Genomic DNA, 25,528 nt, shown 5'->3' with positions numbered 1-25,528 from the left:
CTGGCTGCTACCAACCAGGACACTGACCAGGTAACAGCAACCATTAACACTAGTAACAAGTGATTTGGAACAGAGGTAACGTCAACCAGGTAACCGACAGTGGCCCTCATTTATCAAGCGAGCGTAGAAACCAGCGCAGATCTGAGTGTATATTTCGTCTTACGACAGGGTTCACGTGTGATTTATCAAACGATCGTATCTCTCCAATCACAGCGTAAGAATGATCGGCTGTTGATTAATGTGGCAGCTCGAAACGAGCGTCATTTAAATGTCACGCCCTAATACCCAGACAGCAGCTGACTCTGCGCCGGATCCGCCTCCAAACCGGCAGATCCGCGTAACAGTCACATCCGTTTTACTGCTGGGATACAGACACGGGCCGGACGCGGGTTTCCGGGAGCGGGAATATGGTGAGAGCAGTCGGTCAGCGGAGTCCAGCCGGATGCGGCGCGGAGCTGGTCGAACGAGCGCGCGGGGGGGGTTTGCCTGTAACTGCAGTTGCGTTAATGACAAGTCTTATATCAAGTTAAATAAAAGATTAAATGAAAGGTTAATGAGGTTGACTGCAGTTACAATTGAAATTATGGATTTTTAACGGCATTATTAATTCTTACTGGTAACATTACCTTAAGGTTATCTGTGGCAATATTAATGACTAATGTCAAGCTAGCTAATAACGCAGATTCCCTGCTGTTAGTCTTTGGTTTGACAGTGGTGACATCTCTGGCAAAAAGGCAGTGATCTGGGGAAGATTTAAAGGGATATTCCGGTGTAAATTTAATCCATGGTCTCTAACAAACCGTGACACCGAGTAATACTCCCCCTCCAGAGGTCAAGTTTGCTGACCGCTAGCTTATATACCCGATTCAGATGGCTCGCCCCCCCCCCAAAGTCAACTTTATTAGCAAAGTGCACCGTTACAATTAACAATAGGGGCAATATAGACATATTACAGAAATACGCAGCGACGGATGTTTATGAAATAAAAGTACTTATAGTTATAAACTCAACAAGTTCAGTGAATATTTTACATTTGGAGCACGGACTTAGAAGTTTTCACAGCTTTCTGGTTTAAGGAAGTAAACAATGTTTTAAAGTAAGTTTTAATTCAAAAATAAGAGGAATTTCTCAGAGTCAGAAAGTGAAACGCTGACGTCCAACAGCTGCAACACAACAAACTGGTTTTGTTTGGCAGCATAAAAAGTGAAAAGGAAGGAAATCAGTGGTGCTGTCAGCAAAGTAGCGGACTATTAAACTCCCGGCGAGGTTTGAGTAATTAATTTATACATCGTGATATATAAAGCCTAATAATCTATATAATATCCGAATACTGCTATTATTATGATGGAGATATATTATTCACCTCTTTACATTTACTAATAATGATGTCCTAGTGAGAGGAGCGTGTGGCAGAGCTGATTGGAAATGTTTCTATTCGGGCAGCACCGCTGGTAAAAGAGACGCTGACGCTCCGGTGTCGGAGCTGGATAACAGTAAACGGCAGAAGATTTAATATCCTTTAATACATTTAATATCCTCGGCTGGTATTCTGTTTAAAGAATTTCACGATGTATTTATTTTTGGATTATGTTTTAATGATAAATGATGTAGTCTAAACATGTTTTGCTTTGTCACCATTAAAAATCAAAACACCACAGAGTTTTATCACCTCCAGGCATCGATACTGGTATAGTCTAAGATCAATTCTCCGACTCAGAAGTGTGGACTTCACGCTGACTCAAATTTGCGTACACGAGCTGAGAGCAGACTGAGATCTGATCGTACCCTCCGCTCACGTCCATATTGATAAATGCCGAGGCTTGCGTAGAAATCACCTTACGCCCACTTCACGCTCACTTTCTGGCGTATGCTCGTTTGATAAATGAGGGCCACTGTGTTCACAGATTCACACAGTTGTTCTTTAACCCTCTGGAGTCTCCAAAAGCTCCAAATCATGACTTCTTCATGACATCCAGACTAGAAAACAAAGCAGCGTGGAGCCCTACTGTAAATTTACCTCTAAAGTTCTGGCTGTAAACTCCACGAGGACAGTTTCAGTTTGATGATGATATACCAAGTAAAACTGGAGACAAGCTCAAATATATTTAGTATAAAATGATACCTTTGTTCACATTTGCAACATTTAACATTTTTTATTGAGCATGATAGTGTTTTGAAAGTAAAAAAAAGATTCAAAATCACATTTTATGTCGAACTAAAGGACTAAAAAAGACACAAAATGACTAAAAAAGACAAAATTACCAAAATAGACACAAAAAGTCACAAAATGACTATAAAAAGACATAAAATGACCCAAAAAAGACACAAAATGAGAAGACAGAATGACCACAAAAACTCAAAGAAGACACAAAATGACAAAAAAAAAACAGAAAATGACTAAAAAAGACACAAAAAGACTTACAAAGACACGAAAACACATGAAAAGGATTCAAAAATGGACAAAAATAGCCCCAGACTCGATAGAGTTAACTCTCTGGTGAAGAAACCTAAGCATAAAACATGTGTGTGTGTGTTTGTTTCTGTTTGTGCAGGTGGACCTTGAGTTTGTTGATGAGGTGATCTCAGACGGAGCTGATCCAAACAGCAGTGACAGATATGGACAAACCATCCTGCATGAGGTCAACAATTTTTATCATTTGTTACATACACTAACAATAAAACAGTGACTGTACATATGAATGTGCAGTAATGGTAACACTTTATATTAGGGAACACATATTCAACATTAACATGTTACTTATTAGCATGCAAATAAGTAACATATTGGCTCTTAATGAGTCATTATTAAGTAGTTATTAAAGTCTTATTCTGCATGGCCTTATTATACAACCAGTAAGACATTAACTAAGAGTTTTCCCTCAATAACCTCAGAATTATTGCTTATAAGTAGTAAGTAAGGAAGTTGTTGTATATTAGTTATGATCTTAATATGCTTTACTTTGTATGGATTTTATAAGTCTCTACATATCGGTGAAGGAAACCATGGAAACAGCAAATAGCCACCTTCTCCAGACCTTTGACGTGACTGGTGGCTCCTTTTGGATGATTGGATGAGGATTGGTAGATTGTAATGTCAATCATTACTCTACAAAGTGGCTCACTGGTAGACTAACATTGGTGCAAAGTGACCCACTTTAGTTAATGACTTACTGGTTGTATAATAAGGCCATGCAGAATAAGGCATTAATAACTACTTAATAATGAATAATTAAGAGCCAATATGTTACTTTTTTGCATGCCAATAAGCAACTAATTAATATTGAATATGTGTTCCCTAATCTAAAGTGTTACCATAATAATAATAATAATAATAATAACACCTTTCAAGACATAGTTACAAAGTGCCTCGTGGAATTAATTAAAACAGGGTCATAAAAGCAGAAAAAACTAAAATGAAATAAACAAACTATTAAACCAATATAATCGACAACTAGAGATACACACAAGGAATTGATTAAGTAGCAGCATGTTTTAAAAAATGAGTTTTGGCTTGAAATTGGCTAGAAAACCTCTTACTCCTTTAGAAACAGCGCCAGAGTCAATAGTCAAGTATCTATGATCCATACAGATTCTCAGCGAGGAGAATGAGATATAAATGTGAACGTGTTGAGTCGTAACGTTACATTAATGTGACCAATGGGAGCCGTGCAGTTACAGTAGAGTTAGTGACCCTCATTTATCAAGCGAGCGTAGAAACAAGCGCAGATCCGAGTGTATATTTCATCTTACGACAGTGAGATTTATCAAACGATCGTATCTCTCCAATCACAGCGTAAGAATGATCGACTGTTGATTAATGTGGCGGCTCGAAACGAGCGTCATTTAAAAACCACGCCCTAATATATACCTGATTCAGATGACTCGCCTTCAGAGTTTACGACACTGAAGGGCGCAATGCGGCCAAAAAGAGGATTTTTTCACCCCCTAAAGTCAACTTTATTAGCAAAGTGCACCATTACAATTAACAATAGGGGCAATATAGACACATTAAAGAAATACACAGCGACGGAGGTTTATGAAATAAAAGTACTTATAGTTATAAACTCAAACAAGTTCACTGAATATTTTACATTTGGAGCACGGACTTATACGTTTTCAGCTTTTTGTTTGAAGGGGGTAAACAATGTTTTAAAGTAAGTTTTAATTCTAAAAGAAGAGGAATTTCTCAGAGTCAGAAAGTGAAACGCTGACGTCCAACAGCAGCAACACAACAAACTAGTTTTGTTTGGCAGCTTAAAAAAGTGAAAAAGAAGGAAATCAGTGGTGCTGTCAGCAGAGTAGCGGACCATTAAACTCCCGGCGAGGTTTGAGTAATTACATCGTGATATATAAAGCCTAATAATTTATACAATATCCGAATATTGCTATTATTATGATGGAGAGATATTATTCACCTCTTTACATTTACTAATAATGATGTCCTAGTCAGAGGAGTGTGTGGCAGCGCTGATTGGAAATGTATCTATTCGGGCACCACCGGTGGTGGAGGAGACGCTGACGCTCCGGTGTCGGAGCTGGATAACAATAAACAGCAGAAGACAACAACATTTAATGTCCTCGGCTGGTATTCTGTTTAAAGAATTTCACGATTGCAGGGTGTATTTATTTTTGGATTATGTTTTAATGATAAATTATGTAGTCTAAACATGTTTTGCTTTGTCACTATTAAAAATCAAAACACCACAGAGTTTTATCAGCTCCAGGCATCGATTCAATAGTCTCAGATCAATTCTCCAACTCAGACGTGTGGACTTCACGCTGACTCAGATTTGCGTACATGAGCTGAGAGCAGACGTGAGATCTGATCGTACCGTCCGCTCACGTCCAAATTGATAAATGCAGAGGCTTGCGTAGAAATCATCTTACGCCCACTTTACGCTCACTTTCTGACGTACGCTGGTTTGATAAATGAGGGCCACTGTGTGTATCTGTAACAGTCAGCTGATGTGTTTCTAACTGAACTACTGAATAAATATGTAGTGTTCTCTGCACATTTAACCACACAGTCTCTAAAATGACTCTCCTGTAGAATAAGGTAGCAGAAAGTAATACTTCACTATATCATTAATCAGAGAGTTTACATTAATACTTCACTATATTATTAATCACTATGATGTTTACTTGCATCTGGAAAACTGTATAATTCCATTAAACAGGACGTTTTCACATTATGTTTTATGCTTTATAATGATTTGCTGATGTTCATTTAAAACTCCCGATATTTCAGCTAATATAATACTGATTGGAAAATGTCTCTGTTCGACTGTTTATCTAAGATAATAGGCCTAACAATAATTTATTTTTGAAGTGGGCAAAAACAAAATATATTTGATGTATCCTTCATTCTGGGACAGTCTCAGATCTAAATCCACTTCATGATTATAATGTTTAAAAGGCTGTTTTCAGTAAGCATGGAGTGGTTAAATAAATATATTCATTCATGAATCCACACTTGTTGTTTTCTGCCAAAATTATTGAAATTAAATTATTAAATTATATTATGCCTTATTTAGAGCAACAGTATTGCTTTTAGCTGTAATAATTATATTATAATATAGAAATGAGCGGAACGCGATTGTTTTTTCTTGTAGCTCAGTAAAATGATGCTCCCAACGGCTCCTTTATGTGAACACACAGAGCCTGAAGAGGAAAGCCTGGTTAACTCAGCAAGTTGATAACCACCTTTGTGATATAGCTTAAGACTGTGGTTGTTAGGCTTAGTGAACGAGATAACGAAAAGTTATCCTGGGTGTGTTGAATTTGCTTTGTAGTCCAGGACTCAGGTCGCCTAACACTGAATACATCTTAAACACACAACAACAAAATAACTGAGAAAAACTAACACAATAACAGACTTACCGATTCTGATTCAGGTTTTACTGATTTGAAAAACTAAGCCATTATATAGTCTGTCTGTCTGTCTGTCTGTCTGTCTGTCTGTCTGTCTGTCTGCCTGCCTGCCTGCCTGCCTGCCTGCCTGCCTGACTGCCTGTCTGTCTGTCTGTCTGTCTGTCTGTCTCCCTGCCTGTCTGTCTGTCTGTCTGTCTGTCTGCATCTATCTGTCTGTGTGTCTGTCTGCCTGTCTGTCTGTCTGTCTGTCTGTCTGCCTGCCTGCCTGTCTGTCTGTCTGTCTGCCTGCCTGCCTGTCTGTCTGTCTGCCTGCGTGCCTGACTGCCTGTCTGTGTGTCTGTCTGCCTGTCTGCCTGTCTGTCTCCCTGCCTGTCTGTCTGTCTGTCTGTCTGTCTGTCTGTCTGTCTGTCTGTCTGCCTGCCTGACTGCCTGTCTGTCTGCCTGACTGCCTGTCTGTCTGTCTGTTTGCCTGCCTGCCTGCCTTTCTGCCTTTCTGCCTGCATCTATCTGTCTGTGTGTCTGTCTGTCTGTCTGCCTGCCTGCCTGCCTGCCTGCCTGCCTGCCTGCCTGCCTGTCTGTCTGTCTGTCTGTCTGTCTGTCTGTCTGTCTGTCTGTCTGCCTGCCTGCCTGCCTGCCTGCCTGCCTGCCTGCCTGCCTGCCTGCCCGCCTGCCTGCGTGTGTGTGTGTGTGTGTGTGTGTGTGTGTTCAGATCTCCAGGGCGTGGAGTGTGGATGTGATGCAGTTCTTCTTGGACCGGGGCTCAGACCTCCACCAACCGGATCAGTTTGGAGTCACTGCACTTCACGTGGCCTCTGCACTGGACTACCAGGACATGGTTCAGTTCCTGCTGGAGCGACAAGGTCTGTGTGGACGAGTCCAGGAGCGAATCAAAGGAACACTTTGATCCTGTCTATGTTGCCCAGAATCAACAGCTACTGAGGTTGTTGGGTGCTGTTGTCATAGATCAATTATTATTAGTGGCCATGTGGCTCATTCACCCCTCAGATCCTAAACCAGAGAGTCTGGGATAGCAAAATGACTAGAAAGAGACACAACACAATGATAAAAAAATGCAGCCACATTATTGGGTATCTGCCAGTCTGGCTGCTTTACCGATGTAGGGGGGTGGATGGGGCCTTTTACATGTCTGTGCCCCAAGGTTATTATAGTTAACGAAAACTAATGAAATAACGAAAACTAGAATTGAAAACACATTTTCGTTAACTGAAATAAAAATAAAAATGAGAGTTTTTAAAAAAACGATAACTATCTGAAACTGTATTGTGTAGTTACAAAACTAGCTAAAATTATAGTGAAAATGTCTTTAGTTTTCGTCTTTATCAACTTTTTTCATACGTAAACCTTCTTGGTTGATATGAAATCTATTTCATCTATCTGGTTTTATGACATGATAAACTTATTGGGGCTGAGATGGATCAGACAAAGGAAATTAAGGAAACAATTATTGTGACTTTTTTAATCTGGAACCCAACAAATACCCCATTACACAAACACTAAAACTAATAAAGCTAAACTAAAACTAAGCATTTTCCGAAAAATAAAAACTATTTAAAACTAGCAAACTCACTCTAAAAAAATCAAAACTAACTGAATTTGAAAACAAAAAATACAAAACTATTATAACCTTGCTGTGCCCATGGGCTTGTATCTCATAATCCATCTATGAATGTTTTTGTGTTTGTTGTCCTCAGCTGATCCAGAGGCTCGGACTCTTCTGGACCAGCAGAGTCCTCTTCACTTTGCTGCCAAGAATGATGCTGTTGGTTCCATCAGACTGCTGCTAAAGGCCGGAGCCTCCATCAGCTGTACTGACTACAAACACAGAACCCCACTGCAGCTCGCTGCCAACATGGGTACTACTGACATCACCACTCACACTGATCACTAAAATGATAGTGTAGTTGAGTCAGACCAATCGAGTGCAGATATACAGAACGCATCTTCTGAAAATCAGCACATCCTTTTTCTAAACTTGATTGCTCTGCCTCAACTACCCGAATGTTTGTCGCAGAAAATTGAAATTCAATTTTGCGAACTGAATTTGAACTGTGAGAACTGAATGTTCAACTCCAAACTAATAAATTCAAGTTATTCAAGTTAAGCAATTCAAATTAAAATATAAATAATTCAAATTCAGTTTCTGGTGGCACATATTTCAGCCCATATATTTACTTCAGCTTCTTTAGTTGCATTTTTCTCTCTTTTTTTGTTTTTCACTCAGATGTTTATGAGCTACTTTACAATTCTAGACTAGACAAGAGTATACTGGACCCTAAATACAGTGTAGCATTAAGTTAACAGCAGTTTGTGTTTTTGGTCGCAAAGAACTTTTTACTATGGATCGTGTTTAATGTCATCACACAACACAAGCGTTCCACATGGGAAGTAAGCCTGCAGCTTGCTGTTATGGCCTATTATGGCGTAACCATCGTACAAACACATAAACAGAGTGAAAGTGGACAGGGAGAGGAGTAGAGGGAAGTCTGAGGCCCCGTTTACACGAGGACGCTTACGGGGAAAAAATGACAAAATATTTTATGGGAAATGATGTCGTTTTTGGGGCTTAAAAACGCAAAAGAGTGAAACCACCCGCCAGAGTGTAAAACTGTAATCCGCTCCGCTGTAGCGTGTCCGTCTACACTGCCAAGACACAAAACTCTGCTCAGATCTGCTCACGTCACATACGCATTTACGTCACATACATGCTCCAGTACAGGGAAATAAACAAACATGTGGGATTATTTCCATGCGTGGGACCTTCAAGCTCCTCTGGCAGCTCTAATAAACTTACAGGAGTCTTTCCACCAAATGTACAGGATATGTACAGATACTATTAGTGAACAGAGAAGGATCTGGAATTACCTCTATCACATTTTGGATGCACCGATTGGTGGGAGGCGAGCCAGACGGCTTTGGACGAGACCTGGGAGATCTAGTGGATGGTGGAGAACTTTGTGGAAGGAGTAGCTGATGACAATGCGTGGCATGAAAACTTCCACATGCCCAAAGATGCTCTTATGGCTTTAAGTGATGCCGCCTGGCATGCATACCCAATCCAATTCCACACACTTTTGCATCACCGTATGCACACAGACTACGCTCGTCTAAACGCAGAATTAAAAGTGAAGATGTGACGCCACTTTTGCATTTTCTGTTCAGACCATCATCATGTAAACGTAGCCTGAGAAAGGCCATGTGTTGTTATTTTTTCAGAACGAAGTGAAGCAGCTCGGGTGCTGTTGGAGCTTGAGGCAGAGGCAGGGACGATGGACTCTGATGGACAACTCTGTATAACTGCTCTTATTGGTCGGATGAGTCCAGTGGTAACAATGTCCCGCCTACTGACAGAAACAGGGCTGTAATTGGTCAAAAGAAAAGTCAATTGATACTGCCAACTTTTGAAACTGTTGTTCAGTGTTTCTGTTAGATATTTGCATTTAAATTCTGATGTTGTATGACAAATAAAATCATATAAAATAGAAAATAATAGAGTAGAACAGAATACAATCCAACATGCGGTGTCCTGGTGTTGTGATGAATGTGGTTGTATGCTGTGCTCAGGCCCAGTTGGCACTCAGTCAGTTCCATGTGACTGACAGAATGACCCGACAGCATTACTACTACCTAAACCTGCTGGAGCCGGAACCACACTCACCTGAGTCCCACCTGCAAGGTAACACTGCTAATAAAACTACTGCAGTACTAGTATAGGATTACTGCAGTCCTCCACTGCCCTCAATAATCTGCAGAGCTACTATAGCACTGTTTGTATCACTAGTGATGCTGCTGATTTTTCGAGGCACAATTCTACCTGCCTGTTGTCGTGGCAATTCTGGTCAATTGCACTAAGTTAATGGGTGAGCTGGCCAAACACAAAGCACTCAATACTCTGTTCAGCAATTTTTATTTGCACATTCGTATTCCATACATCGCACAATTCAGAATGGCTATTTTACAATACAACAAAGTCCCATACACCGCTCGACTTATGACTGTTGCACTTTTCAGCATTGGCTTTTCAACAAGACTCAATGCGGCCCTATCTTCCTGCCCTAAACATCACATCAGGACAGAGCCCACTGGTCAACACGTTCCCCTCAGTCATGGTGTTAGAATTGTTAAGTTCACAGAGTCAGTTCCCACAATGCCTTGTGTCTTGAATACCAAGTAGGTCGATGCCTACTTCCCACCATGTGGGAACTGTCCCACCATGCAGGAAACACCAAATTTCCTTCACACTGTATAGTGGTATAGTGCCGTCTCACTCAATCTTTTGTCTGACCCTACCTGTTTGTCTGACTGAGCATCTGTTTTGTTTTTTTAGAAGCAGTTCTCATTGAGCCGACGTCTCCAGTAAGTTCCATCATTTACCTAGAGTCCAGTTCAGTTTGGAGCTGACTGAAATAGATACTGCACTGTTTTATTATATAGTGTACAGTGTAAAGTGAACAACAAACAGTTTGCAGTGAGCAGTGTAAAATGAACACTGAAATGTGCAGTGAAGAGCACGAAACAGTGCACAAGGAATAGTGAAAGAATACAGTAAACGGCATGCAGTGACAAATGTACACTGCAAAAAAGGTGTGTCTAAAAATCTGAGGGAAATGATCTTGCTGCATGGACAGATAATTTCACGTCACAAGATTTCTTAAATTAAGATTATTAAATCTAAAAATAAGAATGTTGAACACTTAAAGAAATTAACTCTTAAAAGATAAATTAAAGCTGCAAGCAGCGATGAACTGGCCCGAGCAGAGTGACCTGACAATTATTTGTTTCTTACAAAGATAAACAAAAAACTTTAGATTTAGAAGTGTTAGATAACTTATCTTGTTTTAAGAGTTCTTATTTTAAGTGTTCAACATGCTTATTTCTAGATTTAATAATCTTTCAATTTAAGAAATCTTGTGAAGTGAAATTATCTGTCCATGCAGCAAGATCATTTCCCTCAGATTTAGTGTTTTTATCTTGTATTTAGTGTAGCGGAGTGGTGTTAATTTGGACAGATAGTTGCGACAACGCCACCTGGGGGAATTGCACCCCAGGAAATAGAATGGAAAGCCCAAGATTATGATAGGGACTCACAGGTTCGTTGCTGCTACAAATAGGACAGAGGCGTGTTTCAAAATTATAGAGTTTTTATTTAAAATGGCAGGCTAAAGAAGGGAGAAAAGAAGTTAATGCACACAATATTAAAACCAGACTGACATTTAAGTACCGTATGTTTATTAAATTATCTCTTTAAAACAATTCTTTAATCCATTCTCTAAAATAGTGCTTAAATATACAAACTGCCAGTAGTAAATTATGACAAATGAAAATAAGAGCTAAGCCGAGGTCAACCAATGCTCACCTCTAGTGCAGCACAGAAGCCGCCCCCACACACACACACACAGCACCCCCCCACACACACAGCGTCCCCCCCACACACACACACACACACACAGCGCCCCCACACACACACACACACACAGCGCCCCCCACACACACACACACACACAGCGTCCCCCACACACACACACACACACACAGCGCCCCCCCACACACAAACACACACACACACAGCGCTGCCCCAACACACACACACACACAGCGCCCCCCCACACACACACACGCACACAGCGCCCCCCCACACACACAGCGCTCCCCCACACACACACACAGTGCCCCCCCAACACACACGCACACAGCGCCCCCACACACACACACAGCGCCCCCCCACACACACACACTCAGCGCCCCCCACACACACACACACACAGCGTCCCCCACACACACACCCACACACACAGCGTCCCCCACAGACACACACATTCCCCCCCCACACACACACAACGCCCCCACACACACACAGTGCCCCCCACACACACACACAGCGTCCCCCCCACACACACACAGCACCCCCCACAGACACACACAGCACCCCACACACACACACAGCACCCCCCCCACACACACACAGCGCCCCTCCCCACACACACACACACAGTGCCCCCACACACACACACACACACGCAGCGCCACCCCCACACACACACAACGCCACCCACACACACACACCAAAAAAGACAACCACAAGTTATAGTTTCCTAGTTCACCATGCTGCAATTGTGAATTTTGTAGCTCATCCTATTCACCACCTCTAGCAGGAATTCTACTCTAGGGGACTAATGGAATGGCACTGTTCAGACTGTTGGCAAAAAACAGCAGTCACACCACTGACCGAGGAGGGAATGAGGCAGAGGCCAAGCCAGGCTCCCAGCTGCCTTTTATTTAGCCCTGATTAAGGGGTTGGCAAGGGGGAGGAGTCAATCCTGGAGTTGCATTCAAATAAATGCAGCACTCCACTACATGACAAGCATACAGTGGACAGGGTAGAGAAAACAATGTACAGTCAGCAGCTTTTAATTAAAGATTATAGTTTATAGTGAACAGTGTACAATGAAAAGCTTGCAGTGCCCAGTCACCAGCTGAATTGAACAGCCTGTGAAGTGAACAGTGTGCAGTGAATAGTGAACAGTGGATAGTGATCAGTGAATGGAATACACTGAACAGTGTACACAATACAGTGAGCAGTGGACAGTATAGGGTTAACTGCTCACTGCGTGTCCAACTTTACCCTCCCTGTCCTGTGGGCTCAGCTGGAGGTGGTAGTGCAGCAGGGGAAACTTGACCTCATCATGCATCCAGTCTTTCTCAAACTGATCCAGGTCAAATGGAAACTTTACGGAAGGTAAACTCCAATCTGATTGGTTTGATGGATTTTACATAATTGATCTCTTATCTGAAAGGTCACTTCTCTACTTGTTTATACAAATGTACCTGTCTTTCTGTGATGCTGCCAGGCTGGGGGCTTGGCTTCTCCTCATCCTCAACTTTCTGTTCAACCTCTCCTGGACAACGGTTGCCATTTCCATGTCCGTGTACCGAGACTCATCTTATCGCTACGTCCTCCCACAGGTGACCTGTCTGTCTGTCGTTCTTTCTGTCTGTTTCTCTAATAGTCTGTCTGTCTTTTTACCTGTCTCTACCTGTTTGCCTGTCCCTTTAGTCTCGTCGTAATTTCTTGAACCCAGAAATGTTGAGTACCCTAAAGTTTGATTGCAGAAATGTCTTCTATAGGCCTAATGGATGGAATTTAACTTGGTTGCTAAATGTTGCACTTTGGGCAATTTGCATAATTAGCATAATAAGCCAATAAAGTCAAGACACCACAGGTGAATAGGGTAAAAAAAATTAAATAATAGATATCACTATGAAACTTTCTCAGTTGATTACTTATGTTAAGATGAGAAAAAAATGTATTGCATGTTTTTTGTATTTTAGTGTTTACATATGCAAATGAGGCCATAACTCATCAAATATGCGCTCATTTGCATACAGAAAAAATCAGATCGTTTGATAAAGTCATGCTCAAAATAATTTTTCCAAGGGTAAACATATATACTCGGGGGTCTGAGTTGAGTCTGAGTTGGTGAAAACCTTTAGGGAACCTGGTCAGGAGGAAGTGTTGACCTATGGACGGACAGATTAAGAAATGAAGTGCCCCATGCAAAGTAACTATATACAGCATGCACACACACACACAAACCCACAAGAACTTTAACCCTTTCATGCATAGAGGTCACTACAGTGTACAGCTGTTAAAAAGTGCTTTTTCTCTATATATGCCTGTAATTTTGGGCACTGCTGCATATAGTCCACACTAGTGGAAGCTAATGCATCATCCCATACAAAAAATCCTATTGGCTGATCATTGCAATGGGAAAAAGTAGTCAGTGAAACCAAGATGTCCGACAGACAGGGAGAAAGACCAAACATCTCGGCTATTTCGGTGTCTAGCTTCTATAAAAAGATACCACTTCAGGTAAAAAAAATATAATTACATCAAGTAACATCTAAGGTGACATATTATGTAAAGATTTTCCAAGTTTTGATTTTATATTTGGAGGAAATACGGATTAATCGTCTGTCCACTCAATTGTACATCATGCATCACTCGCTATATTTCAACTTCAATGCAATGTCAATTACTAACAATGTTGTTCTTGAAAATAATTCATATTCTATAATGTTTTGGTTGTAGATCAACTTCTTTATGTTTTTTATCATGTAATATGAGATTTTTTTTATATATCCTTATATTTTGTAGAGCTCAAAAGTAGTAGTAGAGGTCGTGCTCTCATCAATGCAGGATCCATGAAGATACACACCAGAGGCAGACCCAGTGCCACTCCACCACTGGCAAAACAGAGAGCAGTGTCTAAGGGCCCCCCTTAGATCTGGTTTGCCCCTGGAAACCACTAGCCCCAGCCAAAAATGCCAGCAGATGCCTAGATGCTGCATGCACACAAAGAACCAAGTAGATCTACGCGCAGTGTCTTGCAGCTTTGTGCCCCGGATGCTTCGGCAACTATCATAGAAAATAGTCTCAAACATAAGCAACAAGCATGATTTGACAGGAAATATGATACATGCTATAAGACACTATGAGAGAATATGCTCAGTTCAGAGACTTAACAAGAATACAGTATGACATCCCTAAAGATAAATAAAAACGCCTAGTGAAAAAAAAAAGTTTTATGATTATGTTAACTACTATATTTGTCAATAGAGCTCAAATAGAGAGGCCTATAGAGTATTGGAGGAACCACCATTCCAGCAGAATACAATATTACAACTGTATAACTAAATTAAGACTATACCCATATAACTACCATGTTATTACATTGATGTGTTTTTACAGTACAAAATGCATGAAGTACACTTGAGTGGACAAAAAAATATTTCTTTATAGAATAAAGATAGAAACACTTTTTTTTTTCAAACCTTGTTTTACATCCCTAATGATGTTTAAAAATACTTAGTGAAAAAATCCTGATTGAGTTTATCATAATTCATGCATGAGAGGGATATACAAGAACTATATACAATATGCAAAATAACTATATACATCATGCGCATACACACAAACCCACAAGAACTATATACAGCAAAAGACAGAACTTTATACAGCATGCACACAGACACACACAATAACTATATACAAGAACTGCAAACAGCATGCGCACACACACACACACACACACACACATGCTAAAATAACTATATATAGTATGCAAACGCACACACCCATATATTTAACAACAACCACACATTCCCACACAATAGCCTTCATCATCTTCATCATTTCTTTCCTCATCCCCTTCAGTCTCATCATCTTCTTGCTCTTTATTTGTATGTATTGTGAATGGGTTGCAGCAGCGGACCTCACCCCTTCATACTTGCAGTAGTCAGTGCAACTGAGACTTGCAGCATGGCAGCTATAGTTTCCTTTGCTGCAGGCCTTCAATGTGCTGCAGCTACAGCTGATGACATCAGGTAGATTTACTGGAGCTGCTGCCTGGATGGCAAGAATGGGCATGGCAGCCCCTTCATTAGCAACCTCCCACCCAAACTTGTGATGTCTCTGGCCTCTGCAGGAGGCTCTCTCTGACCTGCAGCCTTCCACAACATGACCTGAAGATGAGCACGCAGTATGTGCAGCATCAGGTTGGCATCAGTTGGAGGAAGCTTTTTCACTTGAGGAGGCTTTACTCCTAGGAAATCCCATTCCTGGTCTCAATACAGTGCTTGGGGAACCTGATGCCACTCATAGTGACCTAAAAGATACTGGGACGGAGTTCTTTGTCGCACTGTATGGGCAGAAGAAGGCCAAGTGGATGAATATCACTCGCTCCTAAAGTGAAACATTTTCCTCCATCTGATGCCAACCTGATGCTGCACATACTGCATGCTCATCTTCAGGTCATGTTGTGGAAGGGTTCAGGTCAGAGAGAGCCTCCTGCAGAGGCCAGAGACATCACAAAGTTTGGATGGGAAGTTGCTAATGAAGGGGCTGTCATGGCCGTTCTTGCCATCCAGGCAGCAGGTCCAGTAAATCTACCTGATGTCACCAGCTGTAGCTGCAGCACATTGAAGGTCTGCAGCAAAGGAAACTATAGCTGCCATGCTGCAAGTCTCAGTTGCACTGACTACTGCAAGTATGAAGGGGTGAGGTCCGCTGCTGCAACCCATTCACAATACATACAAATAAAGAGCAAGAAGATGATGAGACTGAAGGGGATGAGGAAAGAAATGATGAAGATGATGAAGGCTATTGTGTGGGAATGTGTGGTTGTTGTTAAATATATGTGTGTGTGCGTTTGCATACTATATATAGTTATTTTACAGCATGTGTGTGTGTGTGTGTGTGTGTGTGTGTGTGCGCGCATGCTGTTTGCAGTTTTTGTATAAAGTTATGTGTTGTATAAAGTTCTGTCTTTTGTTGTATATAGTTCTTGTGGGTTTGTGTGTATGTGCATGCTGTATATAGTTATTTTGCATGGGGCACTTCATTTCTTAATCCGTCCGTCCATAGGTCAACACTGCCTCCTGACCAGGTTCCCTAAAGGTTTTCACCAACTCAGACTCAACTCAGACCCCCAAGTATATATGTTTACCCTTGGAAAAAATATTTTGAGCATGACTTTATCAAACGATCTGATTTTGCATGTATGCAAATGAGCGCATATTTGTTGATTTATGGCCTCATTTGCATATATAAACAATACAAAAAACATGCAATACATTTTTTTCTCATCTTAACATAAGTTATCAACTGAGAAAGTTTCATGGTGATATCTATTTAATTTTTTTACCCTATTCCCCTGTGGTGTCTTTACTTTATTGTCTTATTATGCTAATTATGCAAATTGCCCAAAGTGCAACTTTTAGCAACCAAGGTAAATTCCATCCATTAGGCCTATAGATGACATTTCTGCAATCAAACTTTAGGGTACTCAACATTTCTGGGTTTGCTATTGGGCCTATGGGAATTATGACTAGACTTTACCTGTCTCTCTGTCCCAGGACTGGTGGCGTGTCTTCCTTGTGATCATTGCACTCCTGTTGACTCTGGAGGAGGTGCTGAGGGAGGTGCAAGACATCCTGCGTTCGAGGAGGAAGCGCTGCCTCTGGCGGCGGTGGGCAGAGCGTCATCTTCAGGATGACCTGCGCTGCTCTCACCCCATGTGGCCTCAGGTATAAAATAAAAACTAGAAGTTTTCTTAAGAAATTTTGAGTGTGCTTGACTCTGGCCCGTGAGTCACCCATACATTATTAGATTACAATTTGAACTGTTTTCAAAATGGAAAAGAGGAGGAAGTCATGTAAGATAATAAAGCAGGTGTGTGTGTGTGTGTGTGTGTGTCTGTGTCTGTGAGAGAGAAAGAGATAACAAGAAAAAAGTTGAAGTCGCGAGAATAAAGTTAAAATGAGAAGAATATAGTTGAGAATTACAAGAAAAAGTTAAAATTATAAGGAAAAAGGAAAAATAACAAGAAAAAGGTAAAAATTAGAAGAAAAAGGTCACAAGAAAAAAGTCAAAATGAGAAAAAAAAGTCAAAATGAGAAAAAAAAGTGGAAGCCACGAAAAACAGTCAAAATGGTTCAACTATAACAACTATGCGCCCTCGAGAGCAGTTTCCAAATTTATTTTTTGACAAATTTTTCTCTCCCTCGTGCACTAGTGATGATGTCATCCACTGTAGCCTCTCCATAGGAAAACATTGGGGGGATTTTTTTGGCGTGTTTTTTCCGAATAATTTGAAAACCGTTTGCAGAAATCCTTAGAAAAGTCATAGCACACTTGTCATGGCCGAGCAGGTTTTTAGTGTAGGCTATGTGTGACCAAAACTCTGGGAGGAGTAGTCGATCGATAAAAACACGGAAGTAACAGAAGGATTAAGCCCGGTGAATAATATATAGTGTGCTTTTGTCAAACACACTCAATTAAAAAAACGACTGAAAGGGTCAGTTTGCGCTTTTCTTTTTGTCCGTCCTTATGCTGAATACGACACCACAGATGGCAGCTGATTAACTTAGCTTAGCATGGAAACATGGGAGCAGCTAGCTTAGCTTTGCATGAAGACTGAAAACAGAGGGATTCAGCCAATTTAGCAAAAGTCTAAACTGGGAGACACAGTTAGCCTAATCCTGTCCAATGCCAAGGGGGCTTAAATGTTTGGGTGGGGCCAGTTTTAAAACCCTTTGGTAACCTTTAACTGTGTGTGTGTGTGTGTGTGTGTGTGTGTGTGTGTGTGTGTGTGTGTGTGTGTGTGTGTGTGTGTGTTGTAGGAGAAAGTTTTCCTTTTGGACCAGTACAAACAGATTCACAGGATGAGAGGAAGTTATAGCCGGGACCTATGGTAACACACGCACACACACACATACAAACACATATTTACTGAATTTATTCATCTCACATTAATATTCATTTATTTGTAAGATTTTGAGTTGTCTGAGAAATCTTTACTATGTTTTATAAAGGTTATGTGTGCATGTGTGTGTGTGTGATGCAGGAACGTGTTTGATTGGCTGGTGTACACTCTGCTGGCGCTGTCATTCAGCGTCCACATGGCTGACGTGTTTCGTCCTTCCGTCGTTCTTCACACCAGCAGTCTGCGTCTCTTTTCTGTCACCATCATCTTCTTGTGGCTGCGACTGATGAAGCATGTCAGAGCCTTTAGGTGCACACACACACACACACACACACACACACATAATCACACATACACACATGCTATGAGGGGCATTTTATGCCAGCGACTACTACACTAAAACGCCTTAACCGCATCGCCTGCGCCTGCATAAAGATGATAAATAGGCGTGCCTACAGGCATGCGTATTGCGAGTACACCAGATAATGAAGGGGTGATGGGTGACAAGTGTCGTGACAAGTGTCGTGCCACGTGTGAACGTAGCGGACGCCTGTGCTCACGCTCGTCTCAATGTACAAATAATTATTTACTTTATGAAGAAGAATTTTGAGTTTAACCCTCTGGAGTCCACGAAAGCGCTGGAGCACGACTTCTTCATGACGTCAAAAAAAGACACAAAATGACCAAAAAAGACACAAAATGACTAAAAAAAGACACAAAGTGACTAGAAAAAAAAGACACAAAATTACCAAAAAAGACACAGAGAAGACACAAAATGACAAAAAAAATGACAAAATGACAAAAAAGACACAAAATGACCAAAAAAAGACACAACAACAGACACAAAATGACCAAAAAAGACACATAAAAAGACAAAATGACAAAAAAAGACACAAAATAACGAGAAAAAGACACAACACCAGACACAAAATGACCAAAATAGACACAAAAAACCCCACAAAAAGACAGGGATTCAAAAATGGACAAAATAGTCTAAGACTCCATAGAGTTAACAGCTGCTTCACTTCACAATTAAAGCAGTACATGTATTACCAAGAGAGACCGATGAGACAGTTAAGGCTAGTGACGAGTGTGCACACAGGCATCCACTACGTTCGCTCGTGGCACGGCAATAATGACCCCTCACTATTTGATTTCCACAAACACGGCTGCCTGGCTCCGCCTCTTCCGCTACGTAGACAAGATGGCGGCCGTTGAGGGCGTAAAGTGTACATCATTGCACACTCAGTGTTTTGACCGTTATGAGGGCACCATCCGGGTCCTTTAGGTACACTTCTTTTCGACACGATCCGAATCGGAACACCTTGCATACTCAAACTAAGTATAGTAAGTACGGGAAGTATGGGTATCGGAACACAGCTCAGCTTACTTCACTCATTGTTACCATGACAACAGGGTAGTTTAGATCACTCTGCTGGAGGGTAGGGAGGTTGCACTGATGTGGCCTCTTTCACCCTGGGATCATATCAACAACATCTAATATCATGTCAACAGTTACTTTAAACAGGGGCCTCTAATCCCTTGGAAACCCTGAACCAGTGATCTATATGTGGTTTTATATCTTCAGTCTGTAGATTAAGTTACAAGTCTGTATATGTGTGTGTGTGGGTGTGCAGGTTGATGGGTCCATTCATTGTCATGTTGGGAAACGTTGTCGGGGATGTGATGCGTTTCCTGTTCCTGTATGCTGAGATCTTTATTCCCTACGCCTGCAGCTTCTGGATCATATTTGGAGGTTAGTGTGTGTGTGTGTGTGTGTGTGTGTGTGTGTGCAGTAGAAAGTTTTCCTTTTGGACCAGTTCAAACAGATTCACAGGATGAGAGGAAGTTTTAGCCGGGACCTGTGGTAACACACACACACACACACACACACAAACACATATTTACTGAATTTATTCATCTGGCATTAATATTCATGTTTTAGTAAAGATTTCTCAGACAACTCAAAATCATACAATGTTTTGTAAAGGTTATGTGTGCATGTGTGTGTGATGCAGGAACGTGTTTGAATGCTGGAATATTTGGTAGAATGCAGCTTAAGGCACTTCCTGGTTTGCCTCCATGCTCAGACCCGGTTGCCACCTGGTACTTACTTGATTCCTGCAGTCTAAGGCTAGTACCTTCAGGTTGAATGCACTTGTTTGTAAGTCACTCTGGACAAAAGCGTCAGCTAAATGACATGTAATGTAATGGTACACTGAGCTCTTTAAGATATGATGTTGCCTAACTGTTGAGGCCTTTTTAGAGACAAGGATTTTAAATACAATTCAAGATTTTACAGTGAGCAAGTGCATCAAAGCTAGAACGGGAAAAGCTAGGTGCATGTTTTAGGACAAAGAACAAAATCACATAAGACATTTAGATTATCAAAAAAAGTTGAAGATAACTCTTTTTTTCAATTTTCAAAGGCCCTGCTGTTTTCTTCTAATCTGATTTTTTTCTTCTGATACCACGCAGGCTAACAGTACTCTGTTACAGTGAAACCCCAACATTATTGTTTCTGCAGTAAAAATAATCATACTACACAGTAAAAATGCCCTGTTCACATAATTTTTTCGTCAATCGACTAATTTCTTAATGGACTTCTTAATGGATCATTCCTCTTTCTAGGCTCATCCTCAGTTCCCAGCATGCAGTCTGTCCCCGGCCTACTGTACAGTCTGTACCGCATCACTCTGGTGGATGAGTATGAGTACACTGCCATGGTTACGGTGGACAGCGTCATGGCTCCTCTCCTGTGTGGGACGTTTCTTGCTGCATCCTCCATCCTGTGTGTCAACATGCTGATCGCCCTGCTCACTGACACCTTCCAGAGGTCAGAGGTCACACCTGTCAGTCCTCATCTGTCTGTCCTCACCTGATTGTTCCACCTGAGTCTGCTCTCACCTGTCTATCCTCAATCGTCTTTCCTTACTTGTATGTCCTGGCCTGTCTGTGTGGCAAAATAAGTCATATATAGGTTGTGAAACTGTATAATTCTTGGGTGTAGAGGGTGTTCATCTGCTTTATATGTTTGAATGTGCTTAGAGCTTAGAGTGTTTTATGTTGTTAAAAATGATGGTTACAGTGTAATTTCTTGCTAGTATTATTGTACAAGCAGCGCCAGGGTATTGCCAGCAGGTGTCATTGTTGCTATATGAGTGGTGTATGCGCAGGGAGAGCCACAATGAAGGCAGTGTTGGTGTGTGTGTGTGTGTGTGAGAGAGAGAGAGAGAGAGAGTGTTGCTTGCTGCTTTGCTTCTCTAGTTCTCGCTTTCTGCAAGATTATTTATTTTTATGTCTTATCCCCCCTCATGTCATTCAGCCACACATCCACTGATTTTATGGGCAATAAACAAGCTGCTGCGGGTCTCTGGGCGGCTCTGCTGTCCCCCGGCTCATAGCCAGATCACCGGCGTTACAGCAGCAATCGGTCAACTTTGGCTCTAAACTACCTAGAACACTGTCTACAGCTTCCGTCTGTCCAATAGTACATGTCATCGTCTTGCCGTCCCTCCTCATTCTGTGATTGGATCCCTAAAACAGGGCTAAGAAACGGCCATAGACACCAGACCCTTTCGCAGTTTGAAATAAAATCGAGCGCGTAAGTCAGTATGGGTATACCCAGGCTAATTGGAATGAGGAACTATCTTTTATCATATAAGGTTGTGAATTTGAGTTGTGGTTAATATAGTACATCAGACAATGAGAATCCTGTGTACTAGATGGAAGCACAAGATGCTGTGTAGCGATTGTAACCTAAAGTATATTTCTCGCAATTTGCAGAACAATCTAAATTAAATGAAAAAATCATTCTGCACCCCGCTACATCTGTCCTCACCTGTTTGTGCTTACATGTCTGTTCTCATCTGAGTCTGTCTTTACCTCTCTGTCCTCATCTGAGTTTGTCCTTACCTGTCTGTCTTCATCTGAGTCTGTCCTTACCTGTCTGTCCTCAGGGTGCATGATAACTCTAAGGCAAACGCTGTGATGCAGCAGGCTTCCGTCATCCTGCAGGTGGAGGACTCAATGCCCCTCCTCCGCCGTTTCTATGACAACCATTACATCTCCACCCACTGCGCACCTCTGGTAGATTCCCGAGATGATGACATCATCAAAACAAATTCTCGTTACCATGATGAGATGGGCCGCATCACTGCACAGATCAAAGTATGTGAATAAACTGGAAATTTAAAGGAATTTAAAGTTCATATTTAAAATTAAGTTTGGAAAGTCAGGGTGTGTGTGTGTGTGTGTGTGTGTGTGTGTGTGTGTGTGTTTGTCCTGTAGGAGACTCTGGATCAATTCCTGGTTCTGCAGAGAGACGTGGAGACACTAGGAGGTTCTGGGTGAGAACCAGTCGTAAAAATTGATATTTAATGTTTTTTCATGTTCGGTTCTTAAAAAAAGGCATAAATACAATACCATTTTGTTATTCACCATGAAAATAAATAGATTCACATGTTATTATCTTGTCTTTAACTATGAATGTAAATAATGCTGTATAAAAGTGCATCAAAATATAAAAATCTTATTTATTTTATGTTTATTTTATTTTACACAATGATTGAGGAACAGAGAACAGACTGGATGATGGCTGTGTAGCATTGGATCAGTAGCTGTTGAGGCGGGTTGTACTTTCTGAGCTAACGCAGAAAGAACGGCCTCTGTTGCGCCTTCTTGGCTACTGAGGTGACATTGGAAGACCTCCTCAGGTCATGGGAGATAGTGAATCCCAGAAACCTGAAGGTTTCCACAGCAGAGCCAGTGTTTGGATTGTGATGGGGGGCTTCTCCGAAAGTCCACAGTCTTGAGCGTGTTCAGCTCCAGGTTGTTCAGACTGCACCAAAGGACCAGCTGATCAACCTTCTGTCTGTATGCAGACTCATCCTCATTTCCAATGAGTCCAATGATGGTGGTGTCCTCTGGTCCTCTGGTGAAGTCGTGACAAACACGTAGCTGCCAGTAGCTTCTCACAGGACTCTGATTGACAGTGCCACTTGAATTTATTACTTGGAGCCTGGCAAGATTGACTTGCAATCTTGTGATTGTGGTGGCATTGGCCCTCATTTATTAAACAAGCGTACGTCAGAAAGCGAGCGTAAAGTGGGTGTACGATCATTTCTACGCAAACCTCGGCATTTATCAATTTGGATGTGAGCGGAGGGTACGATCAGATCTCAGTCTGCTCTCAGCTCGTGTACACAAATTTCAGTCAGCGTGAAGTCCACACATTTTAGTCTGAGAATTGATCTTAGACTATTGTATCGATGCCTGGAGCTGATAAAACTCTGTGGTGTTTTGATTTTTAATGGTGACAAAGCAAAACATGTTTAGACTACATCATTTATCATTAAAACATAATCCAAAAATAAATACATTGTGAAATTCTTTAAACAGAATACCAGCCGAGGATATTAAATGTCTCTTAAATGTTAAATCTTCTGCTGTTTACTGTTATCCAGCTCCGACACCAGAGCGTAAGCGTCTTCTTCACCAGCGGTGCTGCCTGAATAGAAACATTTCCAATCAGCGCTACCACACGCTCCTCTGACTAGGACATCATTCTTAGTAAATGTAAAGAGGTGAAAAATATATCTCCATCATAATAATAGCAATATTCGGATATTACATAGATTATTAGGCTTGATATATCACGATGTAATTACTCAAACCTCGCCGGGAGTTTAATGGTCCGCTACTCTGCTGACAGCACCACTGATTTCCTTCCTTTTCACTTTTTATGCTGCCAAACAAAACCAGTTTGTTGTGTTGCAGCTGTTGGACGTCAGGGTTTCACTTTCTGCCTCTGAGAAATTCCTCTTCTTTTTTAATTAAAACTTACTTTAAAATATTGTTTACCTCCTTCAACCAAAAAGCTGTGAAAACTTCTAAGTCCGTGCTCAAAATGTAAAATCTTCACTGAACTTGTTTGAGTTTATAACTATATAAGTACTTTTATTTCATAAACCTCTGTCGATGCGTATTTCTGTAATATGTCTATATTGCCCCTATTGTTCATTGTAACGGTGCACTTTGCTAATAAAGTTGACTTTAGGGGGTAAAAAACATCCTCTTTTTGGCCGTATTGCGCCCTTCGGTGTCGTAAACTGAAGGCCAGCCATCTGAATCGGGTATATATTAGGCCGTGGTATCTAAATGACGCTTGTTTCCAGCCGCCACATTTATCAACAACCGATCATTTTTATGCTGTGATTGGAGAGATACGATCATTTGATAAATCACACGTGAACCCTGTCGTAAGACGAAATATACACTCAGATCTGTGCTCGTTTGATAAATGAGGGCCATTGTGAGAATATGTGGTATATTTTCTTACTTTTAATCATAAAGTCTCTGCTTTCCTAAAAGGCCTCAGTATGACCTTCAGATCATATAACATCCGGTTTAAACCAGAAATAACGTACTGTAGGATCTGGGATTTGTCAGACAGTAGAGGAGTTTGGAAAGAAATATAATCAGTATAAGTTGTATCCTTGTAAAGTGAAAAGTAGACCTAGCAGCGTGCACGTTCATGAAAACGTGCCCCATACGTTGAAAATGTGGGTTGTTACAATTATAGTTTACAGAATTGCTTAAAAACGCCATGACACAGACAGAAAAGGCAAAGAGAACACCGGCTTTTATTGGAGGGACACCTTTTTTCAGAAGCCTTTGAGATTGGACAAAGTTCTCCTCCGCTGTACCTAGGCAGTGTATTCTGATGTCTGATAATAAAGAAAACTAAAAGGAACTTTGACGATCTTTAATTCACTTTCTCACTCAGAGAGGTAGTAAATTTACACTACAGAATCCAGCTGTGATGCAAAGAAAACACTGTTTGAGGAAATTACTGATGAAACTAGAGATTTGCATTTCAAATGTATATATAAACAGTTTTCACCAATATTATATGTACCTGTTCATGAGAGAATGCTGCTATTTATTCTTGTCTCAACCAGTGTCCATATGGACGTGAATCTGCAGAACCAGAACCTCCCAAACCTGGAGCTTCAGGATCAGAAACTGCAGAACAATGACCTTCAGAAGCAGATCCTGCAGAACCAGGAGCTTCAGGACCAGTTCTTGCCAAACCAGGAACTTCAGGACCTAAACATCCAAAACCAGGAATCCAACCAGAACCTGTTAAACCAGGAGCTACAGGCTATCCGAGCAGAGCTGAAACAGCTCCGGGCTCTGATCCAGCAGAGTCTGGTTCAGATTGGGACGGACTCAGGTTAACAGATCTGAATCTGAACGGAGATCAAACCTGACTGATTTGTGAACCTGATCAGACCTGATTAGACTGGATCAGATTGGAATGTTCTGAGTCTCTAAACTCTCAGTAATGTAAAATAAAATGAAATAATAACAAA

The 25,528-nt window shown here is 41.2% G+C and overlaps 1 protein-coding gene across 1 annotated transcript; it reads left to right on the top strand.

Annotated features, from left to right (window-relative positions):
- On the top strand, positions 1-25,528 carry LOC131958625 (transient receptor potential channel pyrexia-like). The gene is made up of 17 exons (XM_059331617.1): positions 1-30; positions 2,553-2,639; positions 6,581-6,731; positions 7,584-7,745; positions 9,106-9,215; positions 9,454-9,565; positions 10,217-10,245; positions 12,534-12,625; positions 12,738-12,852; positions 16,804-16,974; positions 18,070-18,140; positions 18,294-18,461; positions 19,790-19,908; positions 20,784-20,988; positions 22,112-22,322; positions 22,443-22,501; positions 25,115-25,528. The coding sequence occupies exons 3-17, from the start codon at positions 6,608-6,610 to the stop codon at positions 25,392-25,394; spliced, it is 2,028 nt and encodes a 675-aa protein (XP_059187600.1). The 5' UTR covers positions 1-30; positions 2,553-2,639; positions 6,581-6,607; the 3' UTR covers positions 25,395-25,528.

Source organism: Centropristis striata, chromosome 1, assembly GCF_030273125.1.
Source record: "Centropristis striata isolate RG_2023a ecotype Rhode Island chromosome 1, C.striata_1.0, whole genome shotgun sequence".
NCBI classification, from domain to species: Eukaryota; Metazoa; Chordata; class Actinopteri; order Perciformes; family Serranidae; genus Centropristis; species Centropristis striata.
Note: the sequence above shows the minus strand (reverse complement) of the source record. Positions and strands in the feature narration are given on the sequence as shown.